Below are 25,731 nucleotides of genomic sequence, written 5' to 3'. Positions count from 1 at the left end.
ATTCAAATGTTACAACAGGCAAATCTCGCTCAATGAGGTGGCTGAAAAAAGATGCCCATAAAAAATATGGGCATCACAAATATAACTAAAATACAGCAATCTAATATAAGAGCATACATCACGAAAAAACTTAATACTCTAAAATAAAACTAAGAAAAGCTAATGATTATGATAAAATTGCATACACTACCCATAAAAAATTATGGTTGTCTTAACTAGGATAGAAATTCCATAAAAAAAAAATGTAAAAATAGAAATTCTCAGTCCAATATATTAAGGAAACATTTTGTGGATTTTATGCTGAGGTGAATTCAGAGAGAAAAGTCCCGGCGGAGACCAGATGACTTTTCTATCCAAGTTCACCTCGGCATAAAATCCAGAAAATGTCTGTTTCCTTAAGTATGGATAGCTTGTTTATTCATCCCATAAGCTTCATATTTCTTTTTAAATGTGTCAATTGTAATTGTGTTGGAATTCATAATCCAACCTTCTTGCAACCTTGATCATTCAGCGTTTTCATTTTAATTTAAACTCAAATCTTAGGGAATGCTTTTATTTCTACCAAATAGAATCATGAATTTGTTTTGTAGTATAAACACATCACACTGGAGGCATCTACTATGAATATTGCTGCTGCGAAAACCATATATTTTAGTGTGGTATAACATACAAATGAATGCATAACTATCCACCATGCTAATGACTATTTGTTTGAGTGATTGGTTTACTGTCTCTGAGAATTCTAGAAATACCATGAACAAAAATATGATTGTTTGTAAGACAATTATACTAGATGCACTTTTAAGTTTTTTTCTCCCCTTGTTTGTGCTTTGTTCCCAGCATTATTCGTGAAGCCTAGAAAAATCCATTGGCATTTGAGAGGGTACAAGTTTTCAAACGAGAACATGAATAATATCAATTGTTTCTTCCATTTTCACTAGAATTTCCTTTGGTTGTAAAGTTGTTTCCTCTTGCTAGCTGATTAAGTCAAATCTGCCTTTCCTTATCTTGAAAAACAGAAAAAGCCTGTCCTTTTTGGAAAGAAGGGCTGTCAAAAATTAAAAAAAAAATTGTATCTAATGGAAAAAAGATTTGAAAATGCTGTTTTTTAGCAATTTTTTGAAGCTGAGTACTTTAAAATTTATCTGGAAGGAATTCTTCCCTATACCATTTCCTTCTCTTTAATCCAAAAATGTGTCCTTCAAAAAAGTAGCTCCTGTATATGTTCTTAATTTAAAAAAATCAATTGATCTCAAAAATGGATCATGGAAAAAAATGACTAGAAAATATTGAAGGAAATATGGGCATTTGTAACCATTAAATTGCATTTTTGTTTAATTTTTCTTTTTTTTTAACACCCATTGGCTCATACATTTGAAATGGCTTTCATATCACGACCAATTTGATATCCCTGACATTTCAGAAACAAACCAAATTTAGTTCAATTGATTAAGCAGGATAGTTGTTTTATAAAATACTTTTCAGAAGCGACTGAGAAATGAAAGAATGAAAATAGATAAAGGAAAAGTTCGGAAAGGATTTTTCTCCATTTTGTCTGAAAGTTGTGACCTCCTTATTAATTTTAGGAATACAATAGCTGAAAAAAGATTTTTCAACCCATCATCTGGGTCAGATCTCCATAGGCATCAAAACCAATGTTCACTTTAAAGAAAGTTACACATGCAACTGCAAGCGTGACAAGCATGCATGTTCAATCTTTTTAGAAAAGCATGCACAATTCCTCTTTCGCCACCACACTGTACAAGCATGCTTGTACTAAAACTAATTTGTACTAGGAATATATCAAGCTCGGGCGATGATGTGATTGCTTTAGCTACCTATAGAAGAAAAACTGCAACAAAATATACCAACACCAAGCAGTGCTCACTGAAGTATGTGGATGGATAAGGGCATCAGTGTGGTACACACCTTCAATTTGCTTGCGCAGCTTGTATAAGTGTAATGTTACTGACACGCCCTGTGGGATGGGCCTGGCTCAAGTCTATACCTAGTTGGCATACGTTTATATAATTAAATTTGTTTACAATGGAATTTGTTATGAAAAAATGTGTTTCTTACCACATGATTGTTGTAATAATCACATTTACATTATCCATAGCCCAAATAGAATGAGTGATCCTGATCAAATCACCACTTTGTTCTGATAGTTACCATTATATTTTTATGAATCTTCAAGAAATTCAACCTCTGTGTTTGAATATGAAAATTTGTTGAATTAATTTCCCACTGTGGTTGTTTTCTAAAATACTTTTCTGAAGTGGTCGATCCTTGGACCGTACCTTCTTGTTATTTCAGGTATAACAAGAATGGTATGGTCCATAAATATCTCTGATCTGGATGCTTTTTACTATATACTTATAAAAATATAAACACCAAAGCCACAACTGGTAAATTGCCCAACAAAGTGACTGAAAAAAATAAGATTAAAACATAAAAATAAAATGAATAGAAAAGAGAAAAACAAAAAGTAATTTAACAAATGAAAGTTTAGAAAATGTTCATAATTCCATCCAAATGCTTCCATCATGTTACTCTGTTATCAAAAGTTGATATCACATACCACTAGATTGGTAACTGTGAACTGAAGTTTTAGAATTACTATTCCGGAATATCAAATGAATTGGTATGGGCCGAATAATTTCGTGCATATATATGTGCACGAGCAGCATACAGGAGCAGTGGCATAGCTGGGGGACAGGTAAGCGATTGCTCCAGTAATGACTCGCCAAACAGCTCTCAGCCTGCCTGCCAGGCATACTCAGTTGGTATGTCATCGTAATTGTACCTTTTCTGTTCCACTTCTGCATGGCACAATATAAACTGGGCCAGACCATTTTATCTTCTCATGCTTCCCTACCTGACTAGTTATCTGCTATTCTGAGTTTCCCGATGCTAGTCATTTGCTGTGATGTTCACCAGGTCAACTGGTTTTGTCCCTTGACCATACCCACCTGCTGTACTGATGATGTCATAGACTGTAATTGCCGAAACTTCATCATCCAACAACTGGTAATAGCTTATAGTGACTGACTCTATGGACTTGCAATTGGTATGAATGTTGAAGTGTTTGAAACTTTGTTTTTGAATTTAAGTGGAAAAATACTTGATAATCCCATTAGAATTGCTAATAAAGTAACTGTTATTATTCGTGGATATCTGGAATTTATTTGTTTCTCATTTGTACCACTGCACCATTGTCCAGATGGAAACCTGGATGGTATCCAGGGTTGTAGCACAAGCATGCATTAACTAAAAATTCATTCAATCTTTCAATCTTCAAGGTGCTTGTACAATCAAAATGTTTGCACAACATTCTCATGAAGACGCTCAAGCATGCTTGTACAGAGATTGAACATGCATGCTTGTCAAGCTTGCAGTTACATGTGCAGTCGCTTTAAACTGAGTGTATTATACATGAAAAGAATGCTTCTGCGTACACAAAATCATTAAATAGAGCATTGGTGTATATGACACATTCCCTTTCTCTCTACACACAGAAAAAACATTTCTACACAGGTAAAAAATTTTTTTTTTGAAGAAAATGGTGAAGAGAGAGAGAGTGTGTGTGTGTTTTGTCACATTACTCTCTCAGGATTGGTACGTACAAACCGTAAAGATGAGTACGTCAGATTAATTACATAAAAATTAAGTTTTTTCCTTCATCATTACATGCAACTTCATGATAGCCATAGAAAAAGAAATCCCATAAAAAAAATTAGTGACCATGCTCAAAATTATTGAAGTTTTATGCTTTTAACCCTTAACTGTGGAAAATTCTGTGTGTAACTGGCATCGTGGTGCCATTTTGACCCCAGTAAGTATTAATGCATTTAAAAAATCAATTAAAAGAGTTTTCATAAAAGCAATGAGTTTTTTACACATGACTTCATTCATCTATCAATCAAGTCACTAAATAATTTTTCAAATTTCTTTACAATAGCGCTTTGAAAATCAACCCTGAAAGTTTGTTTCCGGATAATCTGAGGCACTGAAAATTTTTTAATTTCCTTGAGACCCTCTTTCACTCCCTTTTTATCTTCCAGAGAAACACCTTACGTATGTATTATACAGTAATTTTAGTTTGAAAGGGACTAGGCAGCCCCATGATTAGTAACTCTTGTAATAAAATATTACTCCTATGAATGGATGTAGACCATTTTAACTCTCAGTCGCTGAGAAAGAACAGCAAATTTGACAATTTTCTTCATAATGGTGAACAATAGCATTGTCCCCTAATTGCTTACATAAAATCACTGGAAAGGTAGTTGAAAGCTATCAGTGTCTCAGTTGTTCACCATCACACAATCCTATCCCAACTCTTTTCAATCATTCTCTCATCTTCACACCCTTTTCACATTCTTTATTTTTTGAAACACATCTTATGACATCTATATCTTATTCAAGAACAAAAAATAAAGTAAATATACCAGTACTGCGCTTTTGATTGTCTTTTCAGAAGTAAAGCCAACATTTAAAGCATTTTTTGTTTTTTGGATAATTAAGTTTTTTGATAACCTGAGGTGGCCTCTGTTCCATCCACCTCAAATTATTGAAGCTCTACCGTAATTATTTTCTCAAAATCATCTTTTACTAAGACACACTCGTAAGAAATGGAGGGATACATGACTTTTGAAAAAAATTTTAAATTATATATTAAATGTTTTGAATGCGATTTTCATCATTTAAAAAATGAACAGATATGATTAAAATGTTCTCAGAAAATGAAATTTACAACTTCAAATAATATTTAGCATATTTTCACAAGCACCAAAGTTAGTCTTATTCAAAGTTGGAAACACAGTCCTTGCAAACAACAGTAGGACATGTTGATCACACAGATCTTATGTAATATTCATTAACAGCACTGTCATACTTAACCTTGGATATCCAATGTTTCATGATTAATTTGAACCTATCATCAAGAAAACTGGTGCTGTTCTGAGACATCATTTTGATCTGACTCTGGCTGTCAGATAAAGCCTTACACAAATGGTATGGTGGTGTCCCCATGGGAAAAATTATATAAAGGGAGGAAAAAGAATCCTAAATTTGTCAAATACACAACCAACTAGCTATTCGAAGGTAGTGAAAATAAGATGATCCAGATGCATTTCTTTCTCAAGGGGTGGCAAGATGAGCCATGCGTGGGGCCAAAATGTCCTCACCACACCAGTTAAGGGTTAAGTAACTTTATAATTATTTAGTTTCACCAATTACAGACAGAATTCAGATTGTTTGATTTCTGTTCATGTCCCTTCTGATCTTTTAGTCTAAAAATAAATATAAACTGAGAAATTAAGAAAATTTCTTGTACATGTTCTGGGTTCATTTGTCCCTAGAAATCATGTTAAAAATAAATTAGATAAGAAAAATTTGATCTTTTCCCCCCATTTGAAAATGAGTGATTTTAGAAAAATAAATTTCAGGCATAAGTGCTCAAAGAACAAATAATTTTTTTTTCAAAATTAGGTCTAATCTCACACCTTTAGAAAAAAGTCCATTTTCCCAATAAAAGAAGAAAAAAAATGTTCAACTAATAAAACATGTTTCCAACATTGGCCATCAAAAGGTTAACTAAAAAATGCGGTAATAATATCAAATACAGTGAAAATCAAATATTGTTCCCGTTATGACAGAAACATGAATATGCAAATTTCAGAAAATTGGGAAATGACATTTGAATGTTTACTCTACTCGTGTTACTCCATGGATGTCTTTCTCCTAAAATGTTTTGTAACATGTTTTTCAATAGGAGATACACATTCGTGCTTCTGGAAAAACGTAAGATAGCAAAGTAAGGTATCTAACCAGCTGTGTGATAAAAAAATGAAAATTTGAACATTTGTGGTTCTAGCATGGCAAAGAGGGGGGGGGGCGGTACATTCATTGACTAACCAAATATCTTTGACTCCAGCTATCCAACTAAAAAGTGAAAATTTCACATTCATGTCTCTGGCATGAAGAAACATATCATTAGTAAAGATTTATTGTTATAGATGGAATATATTAAAACTCAATCAAAATATCAAAAGTGCATTGGTACCAGAGATTAATATTGCTATGGAGGATAGGATATACACTGTAGTAAAAAAAATAGTAATTATTTTAACAATGTAGACTTTATAACATAAATTTATTATATTTAATAGAATTTATAACAAATTCACCAACCAGAATACACCTTACTAAGGGTATAACATTAAATAAGATACTAGTCATTCTTGTGTAGAGGGGTTGTAACACTTTTGCTCCAGAGGTACACATATGGTATTAAATGGTTTGTAATGATTCTTTTTCAAGTTAAGACCCTGAGGTACACATATGTGAACCTAACTCAAATGGTCTTAGTAAAGATATCAACCTAAATTAGTTGACTCAAATTTTTTTAAAGGGCATTTTGACATACAACAAACACAAATCAATCATTTTTTTTTATAATAGCCAGTTTCAGCTCAGGTGTGAAAAGGTTACGGTAAAAGTTTATGACAATGTTAAAATACAAAATAGGCCTATAGGCTAGAAAAGTAGACCAAACAAAAAAAATTCAACAAATATCATGGAAAAGTTTTTTATTATTTTTATTTACAATAAATATTTTTTACATATTTAAGTTTTGTTCCACTGCTCCAAATAATGTACATTATATAGCAGTTTAAGCTGCATATCTAGCTGATACCAAAATTAAATGATATCCGCTCCTTTCATTTTTAAATGCACTAGTTTTTTATTTGAGCAATAGATTCTGAGTATTGCACAAACTTTATTTTTAAAAAATAAATTTTCATCATTTGAATGAAGAGAGTTTCAAAACTCTAATGTCTGAAGAAAAATTTGTACTCAAGTTTCAAACAAATTTGCCTTTTTCTAGCAGTCATGATGTTAATGTTACAGCATAAGCTAGCAAGTGTATTTATAGTAATCTAAGCACATTTGCTTCTACATCGAGATATGTTTAATTCTAAGAAATGTAGATAGTCATATGATTGCAGCTTTTAACAAAATCTGTATGAAAAAAATTCAATTTAAAATTTCACTATCATAGATATATATTAATTAAAGAAAAGCATGTTGTTTTTAATTTATTAATTTATTGGCTGAATTTTTGTACCAAAATGTTACAAGAAGGTAGAGTAAGAAGATGTTATATTTATAAATTTATAGTTTCAATATAGCAATGTTTACTATATTATATTTACAGTTTATATTATATATAATATAGTATGCTGAGTCGCTATAATAGTTTGAAGTTTCACTATATTGTATCACATTTTTTTTTCAGAATACTCTCAATTTCTGGTGAAAGGGGAAAAAAAACCATTATTCAATTGCCACTGAAAAATTAATTCCTAAGAAAAAGGTCTTTTACTGCGCCTCTCAAACATGTGCAAGATGTTTTAGCCGCGTTTTATAGCACACAACTTCTGAATATCTTTTTGCGCTATGCAAATTTTCATATTTAAGACAATACAAAGACCTGTGTGCACAGATTCTACATTTATCTTATTATATACCTTCTAAGCCTGTGATGATTTTCATTTTCAGAAAACTCATTCCATACTTTCTGGAATAATAGAATCGCCTATTATGAGTGAATGTATTATTCCTTCCCTTTTATTGCCACTGCTTACAGCTTTTATGTATGCTTGAAAAGGCCCTATGGTGAAATGAGTTTCTGTTCCTTCATCAACAAACTCACCCTATGAAGAGAAAGAAAACAGAAAAATTAAATAATATTTAATTTTCTTTTACATAAATGATGAGACAGAGCAACAAACCTTTCTACCATGTACTAGAACTGACTGCACTTTGATTTCAGCCAAAAGGCAGAGAAGCAATTTATTACTAGAAGTGACTGCTTGAAAGAAGGTAAATGTTATATTTGTTAATTTTAACTTGTTTAAACTGATTGAAATCATATTACAGGAGAACCTCAATTATCCAAGAAACTGATTAACTAGGGTACAAAAATTGAAAACCTTTACAGAAGATGAAAGAGAGTCAAGTACAAAATTAATACTGATAATGAAAGATAGACACAAAATGTTGTTTTGATAACAAAGCATATAATTATTTGGCAGCAATGTTCCCTCTAAGCTGTTTGCATATGATTAAGTTTTATATTAATAGATCAGCGATTCAGTTTTATATAAGCAAATCAGCAATTCAGTTTTATAATAGAAAATTACTTAAGAACTGTCTAGTCCAGTGACTTTTCAGACCAAAAATATTCTCAGTGTTTGTCATTCAATTGCTGCTGTGCAGTCGTGTGCAAATTTCGGTGGGCCTGTATTACCAGGCCTGGGTTCGATTACTGCAGGTGGCACAATGGTGATTGTCTGAAATTGGTTTTCCAACTTTGAGGTGTAAATACATTCCAGCCTCCCATTCAAAAAAGTATTCCCACAGAGAGCAAGCAGACAGCCTGAAACATGACACTTACAAAACACAAAAATTCAGGCATTTGCCACTTTCACTTTCTACATATACATGTCACACTTTCCAGCATGCACCAATTCATTAGCAATTTCAAAGAAGAATATTCATGAAGTGCTTGTTTAGTTTAGTGGTAATATTTCATTCCCTTAAGGACATTAATTTATTAGAAAATAGTAAAGTATCATTCAGTACCAGCTCTGTTGGAAACTCTTGACATTCAACATACTTACCAGTACCTATTTTAAATGTCAGTTTTAGCATTTCCAGATAAAGACTGCATGCAAACATAATGCTAAATCATAATTGAACAATTATTATGAATAAGGTTGAATACATCTAAATATTCAAAGGTATATTTACTGGGGGGTGGTATAGCCCATGGCAGCAAGTTCAAATGAGCTACAAATTTGGTGATAAGGTGGATAAAAAAATTAGACTAGAACAAGCCAGAGAGCAGCAAAATTTGTATCTCTGATGCAGGTGGCAAAACCATAGATTTGTCTCTGATACCCTGAGTTATCCAGTGAATGTTTACATTATAATTATGTCTATCTTTTTGCCCATTCAACCACACTGAATCATCTCAATCATCTTTATAAGACTCATAACACACAATTAATTGAAGATTAAAAAATTTTTGATACATTTTAGTTTGTGATAAAACCACATATTTTCCCTTTCTACTGAAAATTCTTGATAACACTCAAAAAGATGGCTTTCTTTATAGATTTGCAGTTGACACAGCTTGGAAAAATTTATTTAATTTTTGCCCACCAAATTATTCTACAGTTTGATTATTATATATGTTTTTGAAAAATGATATTGACTGATTTTTTACCTGTACCAAAAATAAAAAATATATAGAATAAAATAAATTTAGTTATTTTATCTCTTTGTTCTGTAATTTTATTCAAGTGCACAGTCAACCTTTGATTTACGAATGCCCTGGTTTGTGACCAATTTGGTTTAATAATAATGTGATCCTCACGTATTCCCATGAGATTCGTATGATCTATCCAGGAAATTTGTTAGTGTTGGCAGACATCTATGCCCAAACCAGGATTCAAACCCAGACCTGCATAGCCAAAGGCTAGCATGCTAACCACTAGATTGCCAGGCAGCAGTAACAAGCAACAAAAAATGATTTGGTTTATGAACTTCTGTTGGCTTATGAACATGCAAACTAGAAAAAATTAAACTAAATTCAAAGGAAAACTGCAGAAATTGAGAAGTCTACGGCTACATGGCGATTTGTTCTTAAAAGTTCTTTCCTCCAAATACTACTCCTTTTATCCAGCTCGTGGATTAGCGGGTCATTTCATACTTTGGGAAAAAAGACAAAGAACTTTACATTAAAAAACCTTTTTCAGAGATGTTTTGCAATAATTAAGATTTTAATCTGACACAGAATTAACACTCACTGACTTCTGGAACATTATTTAATATACAACCTTGCTCATAGTTCTTATTGATAAAGCCTAGCAGTAAGTGACTTACAGAATAATGAATTCAGTTTGAGAGGAATTACTTTGCAGGCATAAATCTCAAGCGCTTTGACACTGACATTATAGATATCAGGGCATTAGCCAAAAAATTTCTTTCAGAGGGAGAGGGGCAACTGATGTTTGAGGGGGGGGGGGGAACAATGCACTTAACCATGCCATCCCATAAAACCAACAATTTTCTAAAATTTTGGAAGGAACGGGACTGGACACTCTAGTCTGCCCTTCTTGCTATAGCTTTGGATGATTTCAACGAAATCAGCCCTGGCTCTGCCCTGATAAGAAATTATAGCTTCATCCTTCTGGGGGCCATGGAAAAGCACTGTTATAAAAGTTTATTAACTCTTTACCTACCAGAGGGGTGAAAATCTATGGACCCTAGAATTTCGGAGAGCTTCTTTGAGACAAATTTCTTGACCCCCATATTTATTTCTCCTATTCTTCTACTGCACATTGCAGAACCTTTCTAGACAATGACTGGGTTACTGGTAGAAAGCAAAGTATTTCACCGCCTTCTTCTCTGACCAAAGTGACAGAGTATGGAAAGAAGATTCGTTTGTCTTCACACAGTAAATTTCCTGTGATGCAAAGTTTTGGCTACTTATGCTATTTACCATCACCAACTTCGCCAAATGTCCTCATCAACTAATGTCCCTCGATCATGTCTTGGTATTTTGTGACAGCAGAAATCAGATTAAACTTAATAAAGTTTTACAAATCTGAGTGACGAAATATTCTACGGCCTACTCCTGTTTTAAACAGAATACAAGACAAGATGATGAAAACGAGAGAAATGTAAAGCTTAAAAATAATCCCTAAACTAATCACATTATAGAATTATGTGGACATTATCTATTCTAGTAGCATGTCCGTTAGTAGAAGACTGAGTTTAGACTATAAAACATCCCACAAATATTTTATCCCTATTTATCACACAATGGAACTCAATACCAGACACATTGGTGGTAAAAAAAAAAGGTGCCCTGGGAAATACACAAAAATAAAGGGAGATTTTCTCTAATTCAACACCTTTCCATTTCCCAACAAAGTACTTATAAAGATCTTCAGATTATCTAGAACAGGGGTCGGCTAACTTTTCAGTCCAAGGAGCCCCAAACCTATCCTTCACAATAACTCAAAACATATTCACGAATCAAAAAGTTGTTTTTTTTTTGCAAGTAAACTACACTGTATTATTTTTTCTAAGTCTTACTAAAGAGCCACGTGTACGTACCTACAGAGATATAGTTTTACACCCCCCAATCTATGAATCAATAAAAAAAATTCTGTTTTTTTTTAAAAAGAATTTTAAATGCCATGTTTTCAGACAAGTAAAGGACCTCCCAAGAAAAATTCTAATCACAGCAGGAAATCATTCAAATCACGTTGAAGCCAAATCTCTTCACCATAAGTCTTTCTATTTCCAAGAAGTCTTTCTTTTGCTGAGTCCTGCCCAGGGGCGAATATTTTCCTTAATCCAGCCCTGCTCGTTTTGATACAAACAGAATGAGAGCTAAAAATGAAAAGAGATGTTTAAACATGCCACAAAGCAACAGGGTAACAAACACCAAAACAAACCAATGTCAGAGCCACAACCCAAATTCTGCTAATATTATAAGCATATATGTATTGAGATAGTATAGGCGAGGCCAATTTTTCTTGGAACTCGCCTGTATAAAAGCCCTTACTTATCTTCTCATACATCTATTGTCCACTTTGTGATAGTGAATTCTTCAAGCATCTCAACCTCTCTGTTAAGTGGATCAGGCTGAAAATGTTGGAGATAAGGAGTGGTGTTTATCAAAATCTCTTCTAGTTTTCTTATCACTAATTTTAAGCTGGCAGGGCAGTTTTTCTCAAAATGTGTGTTGTGGCTAGTAAGGGTGTTGCCAACCTTTTGTGAGAGGCATCATGATGAGCTGGAAATATTGATGTGTGTGTGTGCCTATTTATGCTTTGAAGTGGTTCTTTTATGGATGTACAAGATCTATACTAAACTATTTTGAGAGCCACAGATGAACTATGAACAGGGCAAGGGAGCCACGAGCATGACCCCAACAAGGGTAGAGCTGACAGGGCACCAGCCTTGGGGTCCAGGATGATTCTTACATTTTTAGTTTTTTTCACGCATAAATTCATCATAAAAGGGCCCGTGAAAGTCTGTGCTGTGGGCCTGCAATAGATCCTAGACACCCTGCTCCAGGATGTGGGGGCCATGGTCACGAGTGACAAAAGTTTGAGAACCACTGCAGTTGGGTGTGGAAGATAGAATTCACACTAAATCCATAAAAATATATATTTTTTTCAGTTTTACCAATATTCAATTACTTTTTTGACGGAAACTTCTTATTTTCTTGGTGTGCGTATGTTTTGCTAGAAAAACACAAACAGCTAGAAAAAATATGGAAAGATTGAACTTCTGTAATCTTAGTTCTAGAAATTATTTGAAATTGTACGTAAGTTAATTGACAATAACGACAGTGATCCGCAAATACAATAATATTTAGTTGTTTTTTTCGACATTGATTCCTTCAGAATCTAATGAGTTTGAGTACAGTACATTTGAATTTAGACATTCATTGAGTGTTTCATAAAAAAATGTCAGAGAATAAAATTTTGTGGTCCATTCTAGGGCGCTAGGAACTAAAATATGAAACATAATCAACAAGACGACAATGCATCGAAATTTGTTTTTTTGATGCTACGTGTGTCAATGAAACAAAAAAACCCCTGAAACTTTGACCCCAAAGAAGATGTTACCTCCCCCCTTTTTCCCAGCAATTTCAGTAAATAAAATTTTATTTAAATTTATATCGAAAAAAAATGTATGCTTCGTATTTATATGAGAGTTCATGAAGATTTTAAATCCGATGATTAGATTCAGATTTCTCAAAATAAGGTTGTGCTCAGTTATCAAGTTATTGGAGTGGCATCCATTTAGAAGATTTCTAATTTCACTGAAAGTAATACATAATCGATTTTATATTCGTTTGAGGACTGAGGATAAATCTAGTTACGATGGAAGAGTGGTGTTTCTTTTTATGACCTTTTTATCTTAGCTGTTTTATTATTGTGAATGTATATGTGATAAACAAATTTTGGATATTTAGAGCAGAAGGGAGCTTTAATTGTGATGAATTTCTTTTCAACTCTTTCTTCTCTTGCTCATTTTTGCAGCACCACATAATTAATAATTACAAAAAAAATTAAGATTTTCTGATGTATTAAAATTAATGTTCTTTTTTTTCTATTGTACTACAAAATAAATTCTTCGATCATTAATCAAACGCATAGCTAGCTGACAGAGCTTTTACTAGTTTCAAAGAAAACGAAATAAACTTTCAATGAAAATCTGAACATTGGTGAAATTTAAAAAAATGGCAACCACACGTTTTTCTCAAAGCTTATCTGAGGTATTGTCATTGTCAATAGTCATTCTTTCATAAGTAACTGTAGTAGTAAAATAATCCTCTTTTTCCGACCAGAACTCTGCACAGCAGCCGTCAACCTTTCGTCACTGTCCCGCTCATGGAATAAAAGAGTTTGATATGCCTATCACCCCCCCCCCTTCGGCTGGATCTGGTAGTCAGCATGATGGGCCGGATATAGTAGGGAAAAGGTTAAAGAAGTCTTCAGAGTCCCAGGAACAAATTAATCTATTTTATATTGATTAGAAAAATTATTTTAATTTATGAACAGACTCCAAGAAACTAAGTTCATAAACTGCAGGTCAACTGCACAACCTGAAAATTTGTGACAAAAATAATACAAAATTAAAACAAAACCTTACCGCAGTTTCAACTTTTTCTCCATTGACCCAAACATCAAGAGTATCTTTCTCTGGAAAAATAACAAACAAAGCAATAACTCAAAAAGCTTGATCTTTTTCCCAAGGTAATTTCAGCATCAATGCATATATGTATTCAAGGTTTGGAAAGAAAGTTGTGTCAACAGTGGTTAAATGGTGCACAGGGCTGAGAGGGCTTTTCACTTTCCAGTATGTATGGAGAAAAGTCATGGCAACCTAACACACTTACTCTTTCACTGCCTAACACTGCTGTGTATGCAGACAGTCAGATGGTAGATAGATACTAATTTGGAATACTTCCCGCTGTCACATTTTTCCTCAAGTGACAGATTTATTTTAACAGCAGAGGTGCAAAGTACCTGAACAACCTATATATTCCAAACCTCAGCTCCCCCATGACTCCTATTTCTAAATACTATGCAGGGACATCCCCTACCCAGTACTTATTTATTTATTTATTTTTCAAACAACAAATTCCAAATTAAGAACTTGAAGATAGTAGCTTATTTAGGCCTGCTAATACACAGTCAATCAATTTTAACTTCACCTTCTTCATAGATTAAGAGTAATATAAATAAAAAAAACACTCTGTGATCAAATCATGTGTACCCTATTAATATGAAGCAAAATATAAAAAATTGATTTAAAGATAGTGATAGTGTTTCAAACTAATACCTAGCACAACTCTAGTAGGCTCATTGCAGATGTCTAAAGTCCATGTCTTTAGAATTTTGGATTGATTCTCTTTGAATTTCTTGAAATGCTTGCCATTTACCACCAAGGAATATTCAAATGATAATGCTTTTGCAGGTGATATAACAATAGCACAATTTGCATTGTTTATTTTAAAATTCTCATGCCCAACCAATTTGAACATCCACTCTCGTCTCAAAATTTCCTGAAAAGAAAATAATTTCAAGTTATAATTTTCAGAATTAAATGCAATGCATAAAAGCAGGCAAAAAAAACCCATAACTTGTGGCATAAAATCATGTTTTTTAAATACTTGATAGATCTGAAAACCTGATTTATTGGAAAAAAAATCAATGTGTAAATTCAATTTTCAAATTTATATGTCTGAATTCATATTACAATTTGTATTCTATGTACTAGTTATGGCAAAGATAAACAAAATGAAATGTGGAGCACTAGAGGCTTTGCACAATTTTTAGGCTAGTTTTGTTAGACTAGAAACATAGAATAGGGTAATTCTGAACTCATGGTAAAAACTTCTAGGAGTGGTAGTGATCACCAAATAAATATTTTTTGTCAAAAAATGTACAGGGTGTCTAAAAAATGCTAGTGAAATGAAAAAGAATATACAAATAAATTCCAAAAATTCATTTATTACGATGAACACACAACCTTTGATTTGCTTCAATTGTGTGCTTCACCTCTTCTGTCTTCGTAAGTGTAACCAGGGCTGTAACCAGGACTTTTCCGGGGAAGGGCAAACATGATTTTGCCACCCATCGCTATAAAATTTGTTGATTTTTAACTGTTTTCCACCTGAAATTTGCTACCAGGGGCAGCTATCCCCTTAGCCCTCCCTCTAGTTTGAGCCTTGGGCGTAACAATAGCTTTTTATTCATTTGCCTTTCTTTTGGGATATTGTATGATCACAAAACCACTAGATAATTTAGTTGATTATTGAGTAGTGTAGCAAGCCTGGATCAACAAACTTCTCACAGAACAATCTTCACACTTATGATTTGTTGTTTGAAAAATAAACTTTGGCAATAGTGTTTCTGGGAAAACACCATGTTGATATACACTCTGCATGCATTTTTTGACACTAATACTGAAGTCAGTTTACTACACTGATTCAGCTACTCATATTACACACTTCAGTATATGGTAGTTAGTTCAAAGTTTCTTGCGCTTGTCATACTAAAGTGCTGATTATTTCTACTAGCAGGTTTTCTGGGGCATTGTATATTCAAATGAAGTATGAAGGCTCTAGAGGGTGCCTAGTTTGAACTCTAATATAGTATACTTCAATTTAGTTTCAAATTCAATTCAAGTGAGCAAGTCTTTGATGAGTATGCTGCTAAATTTTGTTTTAATGACAGCCCGCACTCTCTGCATCAGCACTCATGTTGATTAGCACTGATTCTCTATCAATGCCTGGGTCATTGATAATTTTTGTTGCACCATGGTTATTTTCTACACATGAGGGCTAATTAATTGGGACTTACACTTTATTGCCGATTCTGAATGGCAGCTCATCGAGAGGTATCAAGGTCTGAGAATGCATTATTTTAAATTGCTAGATGATTTTCATGAAACCATTTCAAGATTTGTTTTAATGAATATCTTATTTAATATATAAGAACTGTTGGTTATCTGTGAATATCATTTCCACAATACTTTAGACAGACACAGAGTAGAGCACTACTGAGTAACAAAAATCATCTTATTGACCTGTGGGCTGGTTATACTGTACTTCATATCACAGTTCAGTTCAGACTTACAACCTAGTTAATTTATTTTCAGGTGTTTGGAACCAAACATTTTCATAAGTGTTGGCATAGACAGAAATATGAAACAATGGTGGGGGGGGGGGGGGTGGAGATGATGATGTAAAGCTTGGAAGCTTGGAGCAGGGCTGTAGCATGCCTTTTTGGGGCCCCAGGGCAGACATTTTCTTGGGGGTCCCGTTCAGCTCAGGCCCAGGTTGCCCCAACCTAGTTATGGCCCTGGCTTGGAGGGCACAGTGATGATAATGCCAATTCTATGTTTTTTCATTCAAAAACACATATAAATTGATTTGCTTCCACGGTTTTTTAAGCATGTGTTTATTGGTTATCTCTTAAAACTTTACATACTAGTAATGATATTCATATTTTCCCCATATGTTTTAATCAGAGTTTTATATTTTTTTAAGCATTTTTCATCTTTTATGTATGAATCTAAGGTATTGTAAATTTTTAGTCTTATCCTAAATAGATGAATTGCTTTTTTATTATAGTCTTACAAGAAGAATGATTTTAAATTGGGTTCTGTTATGTCTGATACTTCTTTGAATTTCGCTTATTTTAAACCAATCTGTATTTCTGAATAGAAAGAGTAATAATCTATAAACGTAAGTTTTACTGACATTGAATCTGTAGTCATTTACTAGAATATTTAATGGATGATGAGTATTTAAATATAATCATGCAACTTTTTGTTATTGTTTTATTTAGTAATTGGATATTGCAGTCATAATCTCCTCCCCATACACAAATTCCATAATAAACAGTGGATAGGATCCATGCATTGTAAATAGTTATTAAAAAATTTTCTGATACAATATTTTGGACATTATACATTCTAATATTAAAGTATTTTATTCCATTGTGTGTGTGTGTGTTAATAATTTCTCTCTCTCTATAAAATTTTTCATTTCGAATCTCTACTGAATTTTATTTCTAAATACTTGAAGGTTTCAGTCTTTTCTATTTGAGGCAATCGCAGAGCTCATCCATAAAATTTGTAGAGTGATCTCTTATCTGAAATGAATTGTCAACGTCATTTCTTCAAAGCTGGAATTTTATGGATTTTGTTTTCGTGATGTTTAACTGGAGTTTTTTTTATAGAGCTAATATTGAAATTATTTCATGACTTCTTTTGTATATTGCTTTAATACTGAATTGTTTGAAGCTGATATGTTCAATGCAACATCATCGGCAAATGAGACTAATTTCCCAAGCAGTTGCAAAGAATGAATATCATTTATATATACTAAAAATACCAGTTGTCCCAAAATTGATCTGTGGGGAATTCTTTTTCTTACTATCTTATAGTTGCTTATTATACAGGGTGGGCAAAAAGTCCGTAGAAACTTTAAAAATTCATAAAAACCAGAAAAATAACCAAAATAAAAACGGTTCGCAGGGTTTTAGCATCGCTAGGTCATGGGAATTTTTTTAAGAAAAGCATAGGAAAATTAAAATTTTGCTTCTCTATATGCTTCATATAGCATGTCACCCTGCGTTGCATATGTACAGCTGACCAATGACTATCCCAAAAGGTCATCAGTTGACGTCTTGGGTCACACAAGTGGGATAGGAGCAGACAAGGCTCTTTGGTCCATATTCTGATTTTTTCACACCATAAATGCACTGGAAACAACCACGGCTATTTGTTTTACATACAATTTAGTATTCGATTAAGTTGACCAAAGTTGCCTTCAGGGGTGTGTGCGACACATGCGACCACACAGGGCCTAGCACTTGAAGGAGTCTCGCATACATGTCCAATACATACTCATGGGTCTCTGTGCCGTGCCCGGTTGAACTCGTGGTTGGGATTCACGAGGTTGGAACCTATGACCTGTCAGTCTATTAAGAGGCACATTCACAAATTGAGAACTTTGATTATAACCACCATGAGAAGAAAGCACCCTCACAAGAGCTCTGACATATGGCTTTAACTGAAATAATCATGATGCTAATCATTCAATCATAGAGTGTTCATCTGAGTTGACAGTGAATAACTCCTGAGTACTAAATTAAAGCATCTATCTTCAATGATTTAAGTGAGCACTATGACCCCTACAAGGGTAAGGCTGGCAGGGCTCTAGCAAGGGACCTGAGACAAACCTCATTGCTTTTTTTTACACTATAAATTCACTATAGAAGAGGCCCACCAAAAATCTCAGTCTTGGGGGGGGGGGAAGCAAGCTCCAGGATGGAGGGGGCGGGGAAATACTCCCAGTAAACAGGAAAAACATCATTGTTACATGAAATGTACATAAAAGGCAATGTGCCCCTAGCACATTGTTTTTTATTTCACCTGCAAACATAGGCGGAGATAGACTTGGAAGTCTGGGGGCATGGTCATTATTGCTGGGGGGGGGGGGGCAAGATGATGATGTCAATTCACATATACATATATGCATTAGATCAGTCGACTCCACCTTCGATGCTGGGGGGGGGGCAATCCCCCTCCATGCCCCCGTATCACCGCCCATTCCCGTAAAGATCCGTTTCTTTGCTCACAGAATTTCGAAATCTGTATGGAATAATAAAATAACATGCTGCCTTATACAATATAGGGAATGTTTTTCTATGCAAAAAAAAAAAAAAAAAAAACTGCACACAGAAGCATTCTCAGTTTCTAAACATTCATATTTTGTAAACTTATTCACCATGAAAAAATTGTGTTTTTCTTAGTTATTTTTGTCCATAACCAATAAACGGGTAAAAATAGAATTTCATCAGCAAAAATATGCCTTCTAGAAAATATTTAAAACAATTATAGAGTACAGTATTATATTAAATGTGAGAAAGACATCAATGAATAGAACCCCTTCTACCACCTATCAAATAAAAGTGTTACAATTCTTTGATTAAAATCAGCGACTGGATGTTTATTAATGTTCCGCATGAAAAAACAATATAATATGATATTAGTAAATAATTTTATAAGCAAAAATATTAGCTAAATTATCAAGTTTGCCTCAAAATTTTAACAGTTGTTATTTGTGCGTAGTAAAAGAATATTAGTAAAACTCACAAAGTGCAGCCATTCTAGGCTTTCTGTGATTAAAATAGCAAACAATATGAAAGCCAAGGGCGGCTACACTTTGCAAGTTTTACTAATGTTGGTTTATCGCACACAAATAAAAACTGTTAAAATTTTGAGGCAAACTTGATAATTTAACTAGGGTTCTAGTTCATTGATGTTTCTCACATGTAATACAGGATGATTCTAAATTCATGGGACAAACTTTAAGAGGTTATATAAGACATCTAAACAAGCACTTTTGGCCATAGAACATGTGGTCGAATCACAATAGCAAAGGCAGTAGAGGGGTGTGTGTGTTTTTGGACATCTAAAACATATTTTTCAGTCAGATTTGCTGCGATATGTGCTATCACTCATTCTATGGTGCATATGCACCTTCAGATTGGATTGGAGTTTGTTTCTTATTGGTGCAAGGACCATCAAGGTTATGCTGCATCAAACAATGATCAAGCGGTATAATGTCTTGTGGTAGAATTTGCATTACCAGGTAGCACCACGAGAAGGCGTACCATGGCCCTCACAACCTGGAGCAGGGCCTCTAGGCTGGGATCTGTTGCGGGTCACACTTTCCACAGGCTTTTTTATAGTTAATTTATAGTGTGAAAAAGTAAAAAATTATGAGAATTGTCCACGGGCCCAGGGCCCTACTACTACTTTACCACACACCAACTCCGGTGAATATATCGCCATATGGAAATTTCCAACCAGTGGAGTTGGGTGGGAAATGAAGGCACCATCTATCGGTGGTCATTACAGGCTCGGATGGTAAAGAACTTGCTTCTGATGTTCTTTTGGCTGGATTTGAATTCATGAACCTTGATGGCAACCTTCATAGTGGAAGACGAGCATCTTACCACTGTGCCACTCGGGCGTTATGCAGAGCTAGAGCCCTGTCAGCCCAGTCCTTGTGGGCCCACGAGGTCTACCACATTACAATAGCCTGCACCCTGGTCATGAGCATTGGCGTACAGATAGACCTTTAGAGGAGCACATTGGGTTTGAACAGCACAAAGAATCTCTCCCAGAGAAATTTTGAGCTACTAACCCTCAAAAAGCATTTCAAATTAACAGAAATGGATAAAGATAATATATAGTATAGAGGTATTTTCTTTTGATACTTTAATTTTCTACTAAAATATTTTTAATTTTTTATTGTCTTGGAGAGGGCACGCTCCCCTCATGTTCTCTTCTGCATACTATGCCATACATTCTGGTTACAAACATATGAACTCAAGGATGTCACTTTGCTAGAAAATTTTGCAATAAAGTATAAATAAAAAGGTGGGAAAAATTTATCTTTATACTACACAACATAACAGCATATAAGCAACATAACGTGGAGAATCATGATTTTAAAAACTGGGAAATGAGGAGAGCAATTCTTGGATTTTCAATAAATATATCAATTCATTAATTTTCATGTTTTCTCATAAAAGTGGTGCAAAACCACATTTGTGATACTTGATCGAATACGATTTTTCTTCAAATTATTTTTAGTAAATTTTATGCTGGATTTTAATGCCTTATTTTAATGCTCAATTAATACTTTGAAAGGCAGGCATTTTTCTAAAACCTATAGGAAAAAATTTAAATAGGTGCGCCCACTATGGAACCACCCTCACCACTACAAAGAAGGGTTATTGAAGTGATATATTTACTCTCATAAGGACGTTTTTATTTAGGAAATTCTCACATCTTAAATCATCAACGTCACACCCCTCGGGATCGTGACAAACACTTCAGGAACCACTGTATCAAGGTAATAGAGGTGAAGAAAGAAAACTCTTTTCAGATAGTCGTATCTTAAGGGAGGCAAAATAGTATTCACCTCAGGTGGCAGAATTTCTAGGACTGAGCCTGCCTAGATCTAGCTGTTTGCAGTTAATATTTAGAATTTCGGCTGTTTCCATGTTTTGGAAAATGCGTGAAAAATATAGTAACCTTCAAAGTCAATATTATAAATATTGACTTTGTTTTCCTTGATCCAAATTTTGGACAACAAAATCAAATGAAAAATTCAGTTTTAAATAAATAGCGAGCTGATCAAAGTTACTACTCATACTTTGGATATATAAATGTAATATTTTTAAATTGTTATATTTTATAATTATTTAAGTCAGACCAGTTTACCAAGTAAGGAGCCTCTGAAGCACTCATATTTTCTTCGATTTTGTTATGAAAAATTTTTTCATGTAGGCAGTTTGTCTAAATCAGTTGACAATTTTATTCTACAGACTTTCCTTCCATCATTCTGCTGCAGAAACACCTTACTGTCCTTTACCCATGAGTACATATAATTATTTTGTGATCTGAACTGTCTAACAAGACAATATAGATGTTTTACATTTGAAATCAAATGTTCATTTATGAATATTTTAGATTCCGGAAATGTCTCACTTACTTCACTTGTATCGATTCCTTTATGCTGTGTTTGATCTTTGATAGCCATTTGTCACGGATAGAAATATCCTTAAATCTCACAATGACAGGTCTGATTTTACTTCTGTCACTTGTACAGACTCTGTGCATCTTGATAATGTCATTTTCATATGTTCCCAATTCCAGGCTAATTTTTGTTACCAACAGGTTTATATCCTCGTTTTCTCTTCCAGCAGATCTCTGATCTTGATGTCTGTCTCTCTAGATTGGAGCTGTAAATCATCAATCTGCATCTCCAATGTTTTGATCTTTGCTTTTTGTACACGTTGACTGTGTTTGGGGAGGTGATTTTGATTTTTTAGTTCTTTGATTATGTCTTGTTGGGATTTCGTTCGCTTCTGAAGTTCCTCGATAGAACCATTGCTGAAATCTAGTGATTTTTTAGATCGACAATTTCATTTGCAAGCCCTGTGCTCTAGATGCTGATTTAACATTATCCTGATCTCGTCCTTAAATTCTCTAAACATTTTACTTAAATAATCGGTGTCATGGATCCGTGTTAAACTGCAGTCTTCCATCCTATTTTCTTTTCCTTGGGCATTTTCCTAAAGATTGTCTCAGAAACATCAACACACTTTTGACAAAATAAATTCTCACATGTACCGGAACACTCAAAAACCTCAGCTGTATCAAAAATGACTCCACTGTATCTGTGTGACATCTTTGTACCATATTTACTTATCTTCGATGGCTCTCGCCACTTCACACACTCTGGAGACGTATTAATTTATTTTTCCAAGTAAGACTGTAAGACGATGCTTTCAAATATATATGGACAGACACTGTTATATTTTTCTCTTCATATTGATTTCACACATACTATTTTTATATATATTTATGATCTAATGAGATAATTTCCTTTGTGGGCATCTAGTACATTTCGATTTTGAAAACTGTATAAATTTGTTTCAAAACTATTTAAAGTTATTTAAAAAATGTATTTTATCATATATAAAATCTGGAAAACATTGGACTACTCAAAAAACATGTCCGATCAAGGCAACAACGTTTGGAAATCACATTCACTTAGATTCTTTCAATAAAAAAATAACACATACTTTTCCATCTACTTTGATTATCCTCTTTCCTGAAGTAGTTCCATGCTCAAATTCAATCTGATGAACTTTCCCACTTAATGGCACATCCCAGACAGCAACAATGTTTGACATGTTCAAGGAAGCACAATTGTTAGTATACTGAAAAAAAAAAATCACTTTATTATCATGTCATGAAAATATTTTCACTCACATCTGTAACGATCATCTGCTGCACAGTCATATCCAACAAAGCATGATGAAATACTTATTTGACCCCCCATCACTTTCAGTTGAGAACTAAGCAACAGATAGCTGTCTATTTTGCTTTACCAAGCTAGGAAGATTCTAGAGTCAATGCCTTAGCATCTACTGATGATCTCAGTCTATTCTTTAAAGATATTAATAACTGCACCTCACAACTTTTGACAAGCTTCACAGTTTTCAAGATACTCATTCTAAGTAGTCAGACTATCACAATTCTGCTCCTTGTCAAAATCCTTGAACATCTTCGATTTGGGTGTGTGTACCTCATTTTTAACGGTTTTAAATGGTCTTTAATGATTATTTTTTAAAGTTACGACTTGAGGCCTCAAATGCCCTAGTAAGTAGGCTATATGAACCCAAATTAATTAATTTTTTCAAAGGGTATTTTGACATACAATAAACACAAATCAATGAAAAAAAAGTTTTAATTGTCAGTTTTGGCTCAGGTGCGGAGAGGTTATATCAGCAGCCCTCTTATATGCACATATGGGGTTGACAAAATGATCACTCTATATTCCTCACACCTCCTATATACTGTTTATACCTCTTTTGTTTTGAATGATAGATTCTCTTGAACTGTTAATAGTATTTAAGATTTTCTAGCGAGAGATGTAATAACTATAATCCATCATTACTAGATCAGAAATGCTGTAATCTAAGAGTTTTCAGAAAGCTATCTATGAATCTTCATGGGTACACAAGAGGATTTAAAGGGGTTTGTGAGATGTGTGTGTTCAGAAAAAAAAATGTAAAATAAATTACTCAAAATTGTGAAATGTAAATGTTACAGTAAATGTGATAAATTAGTTATTATGCATAATAATCTCAGTAGGTTTGTAAAGTTATCAATTTTATTAGTGATTATATATAAAATAACCAAGTGTCATTGGTAAATTTTGTAAATATTAAAAAAAATTATCACTTTTACTGGTGATTATACATAATACCCAAGTGCACCCAGTGGTTAATTTGATAAATACATGAAATTAATGGCTTTTACCAGTGATTATTTATTAGTAATAAAATTTGTCAAATGAGAGTTGCATTATATCTCGTTACAATCAGAAAATTTGTTAAACAGGAGTTTGTTATATCAAGGTCCAATTTCAGAATCTATCAAATAAGACTTAATTACAGGAGTTATTACGGAGCTTTTTGGGAAAATTCATTAAATCTGGTTCAGACTCTGCCTCACATGTATCGTCATCTAAATAACAAATCTTATCATGGCAATGGGACCGATTTATCATATTTACCAATATGAAATGGCAATTATGCATAACCAGCAAATGTAATGAATTTAGTATGATTTATCATATCTACCAACAATGCTTGGATATTACACATAACCACCAGTAAAAGTGGTAATTTGTTTAGCATTTATCAAATTTACTAATGACGCTTGGGTATTTACATAATCGCTGGTAAAAGTGATAAATTTAGGGAAATTTAACAAACTTACCAAAATGGTCCGTGATTATGCATAACCAGATTTATCACATTTGTCATAAAACATACACTTCTCTGGCAAGCAAGAGCAAAGCGCTCTTAGCTCTCTCTGTGATAGACTAAGATGGGGTCCATGGGCAAATGCTAAGTAAACACACTATTGTGATCAATTTTCAAACTTGCCTCTGGTACATATAATCAAGTTTTTTATTTAACTTGACCATTCAAACTTTCGATAAACACATCAAATCTCTTACTGATATGCAATTTTTTTATGCATGCATCAATACTATTTATCTAATAATTTAAAAGGAACAGCACTGGTGTGTGTGTGTGATCATGCACATTTTTTTCTATGAAAGTTAATTGGTCATGAGACATTATTTTTCGATCAATCATTTCCATTCGTCTCACTTCACTGAGTTCTAATTGAGATTCTTAGATAGATGTATTACAGATATGGAAACAAACTGAAAGTATAATAATACTCACAATCAGAATTTATGTTTCAAGTGAGAAAGTATAACATTGCATTCCAAGATTCATATTATTCTCTGTCTCAGACTCTATTGTGGAGAATTTTATATTTCAATGCAATCCAATATTTTTACTAACGTTTGTTATTGTACCGCAATAATATCAAACGCCAATTGGTTCTCCGGTTGCTATGGTAACATCGTAATTCATACCAAAAAAGTAGCTGAAACGTCAACTTTGGGGGATGACGGAATCGGAATAAGAAAAATCAACTTATAAGCGCCCTCTAGAAATTTGAACCAATCAGTGTAGCTTTAACTAACTCATCAATGAGCCATCAGCAAAACAAGAAATCTATTTTGATTGATTCACATGCTAAATCCTTTGACTCTCCATGAAACAAAAAATACATCTGAAACAATGAAATATTAATTTATTTTTCGGAAAAAAAGCAATGTATGGAACAGAGAACGCACGCAAAGGCAATATATATGGTTATTGTGTTTTATTTCTTTCGGAAACTGGATCAAATCAGTTTTTATGTTCCAGCTTTCCATTTTCTGTGTTCCCAGGGCGTTGGAAGTGTTTCAAACCTATGGGGCTTTTTGGATCACGTGATATTTCCTTCTTTCTTTGAGGGACATACAAACCGTATCCAAGGCAACCAACATGGCGGCTTCCTCTGCAGCTCGTGAAAGATTGGAATAACAAACATAAATAGAAATGCGAAATGAAATACATTTTTTTTCATTGAAGGATGCTAAATATATTTTGATTTTTTTTA

General features: G+C 33.6%; 1 protein-coding gene across 1 annotated transcript; it reads right to left on the bottom strand.

The window, feature by feature from the left end:
• Positions 1-6,574: 6,574 nt before the first annotated feature.
• On the bottom strand, positions 6,575-25,228 carry LOC149065744 (fas apoptotic inhibitory molecule 1). The gene is made up of 5 exons (XM_089253723.1): positions 24,963-25,228; positions 22,779-22,916; positions 14,443-14,665; positions 13,750-13,799; positions 6,575-7,718 (listed from the first exon to the last, which is right to left on the bottom strand). The coding sequence occupies exons 2-5, from the start codon at positions 22,887-22,889 to the stop codon at positions 7,569-7,571; spliced, it is 534 nt and encodes a 177-aa protein (XP_089109849.1). The 5' UTR covers positions 22,890-22,916; positions 24,963-25,228; the 3' UTR covers positions 6,575-7,568.
• Between the last annotated feature and the right edge of the window lie 503 nt (positions 25,229-25,731).

This window comes from Pholcus phalangioides, unplaced genomic scaffold (genome assembly GCF_987345545.1).
Source record: "Pholcus phalangioides strain wild (caught in Gottingen) unplaced genomic scaffold, Ppha-v1.0 ptg000039l_1, whole genome shotgun sequence".
Lineage (NCBI taxonomy): Eukaryota > Metazoa > Arthropoda > Arachnida > Araneae > Pholcidae > Pholcus > Pholcus phalangioides.
Note: the sequence above shows the minus strand (reverse complement) of the source record. Positions and strands in the feature narration are given on the sequence as shown.

Coding starts and splice junctions, on each gene's coding strand:
- LOC149065744 (XM_089253723.1), bottom strand. CDS start 22,889: ATGTCAAACATTGTTGCTGTCTGGGATGTGCCATTAAGTGGGAAAGTT. Junction 14,666..22,778: donor TAATCAAAGTAGATGGAAAA/GTATGTGTTATT, acceptor TTTTCTTTTCAG/GAAATTTTGAGACGAGAGTG. Junction 13,800..14,442: donor GCCTACTAGAGTTGTGCTAG/GTATTAGTTTGA, acceptor TTATTTTTCCAG/AGAAAGATACTCTTGATGTT.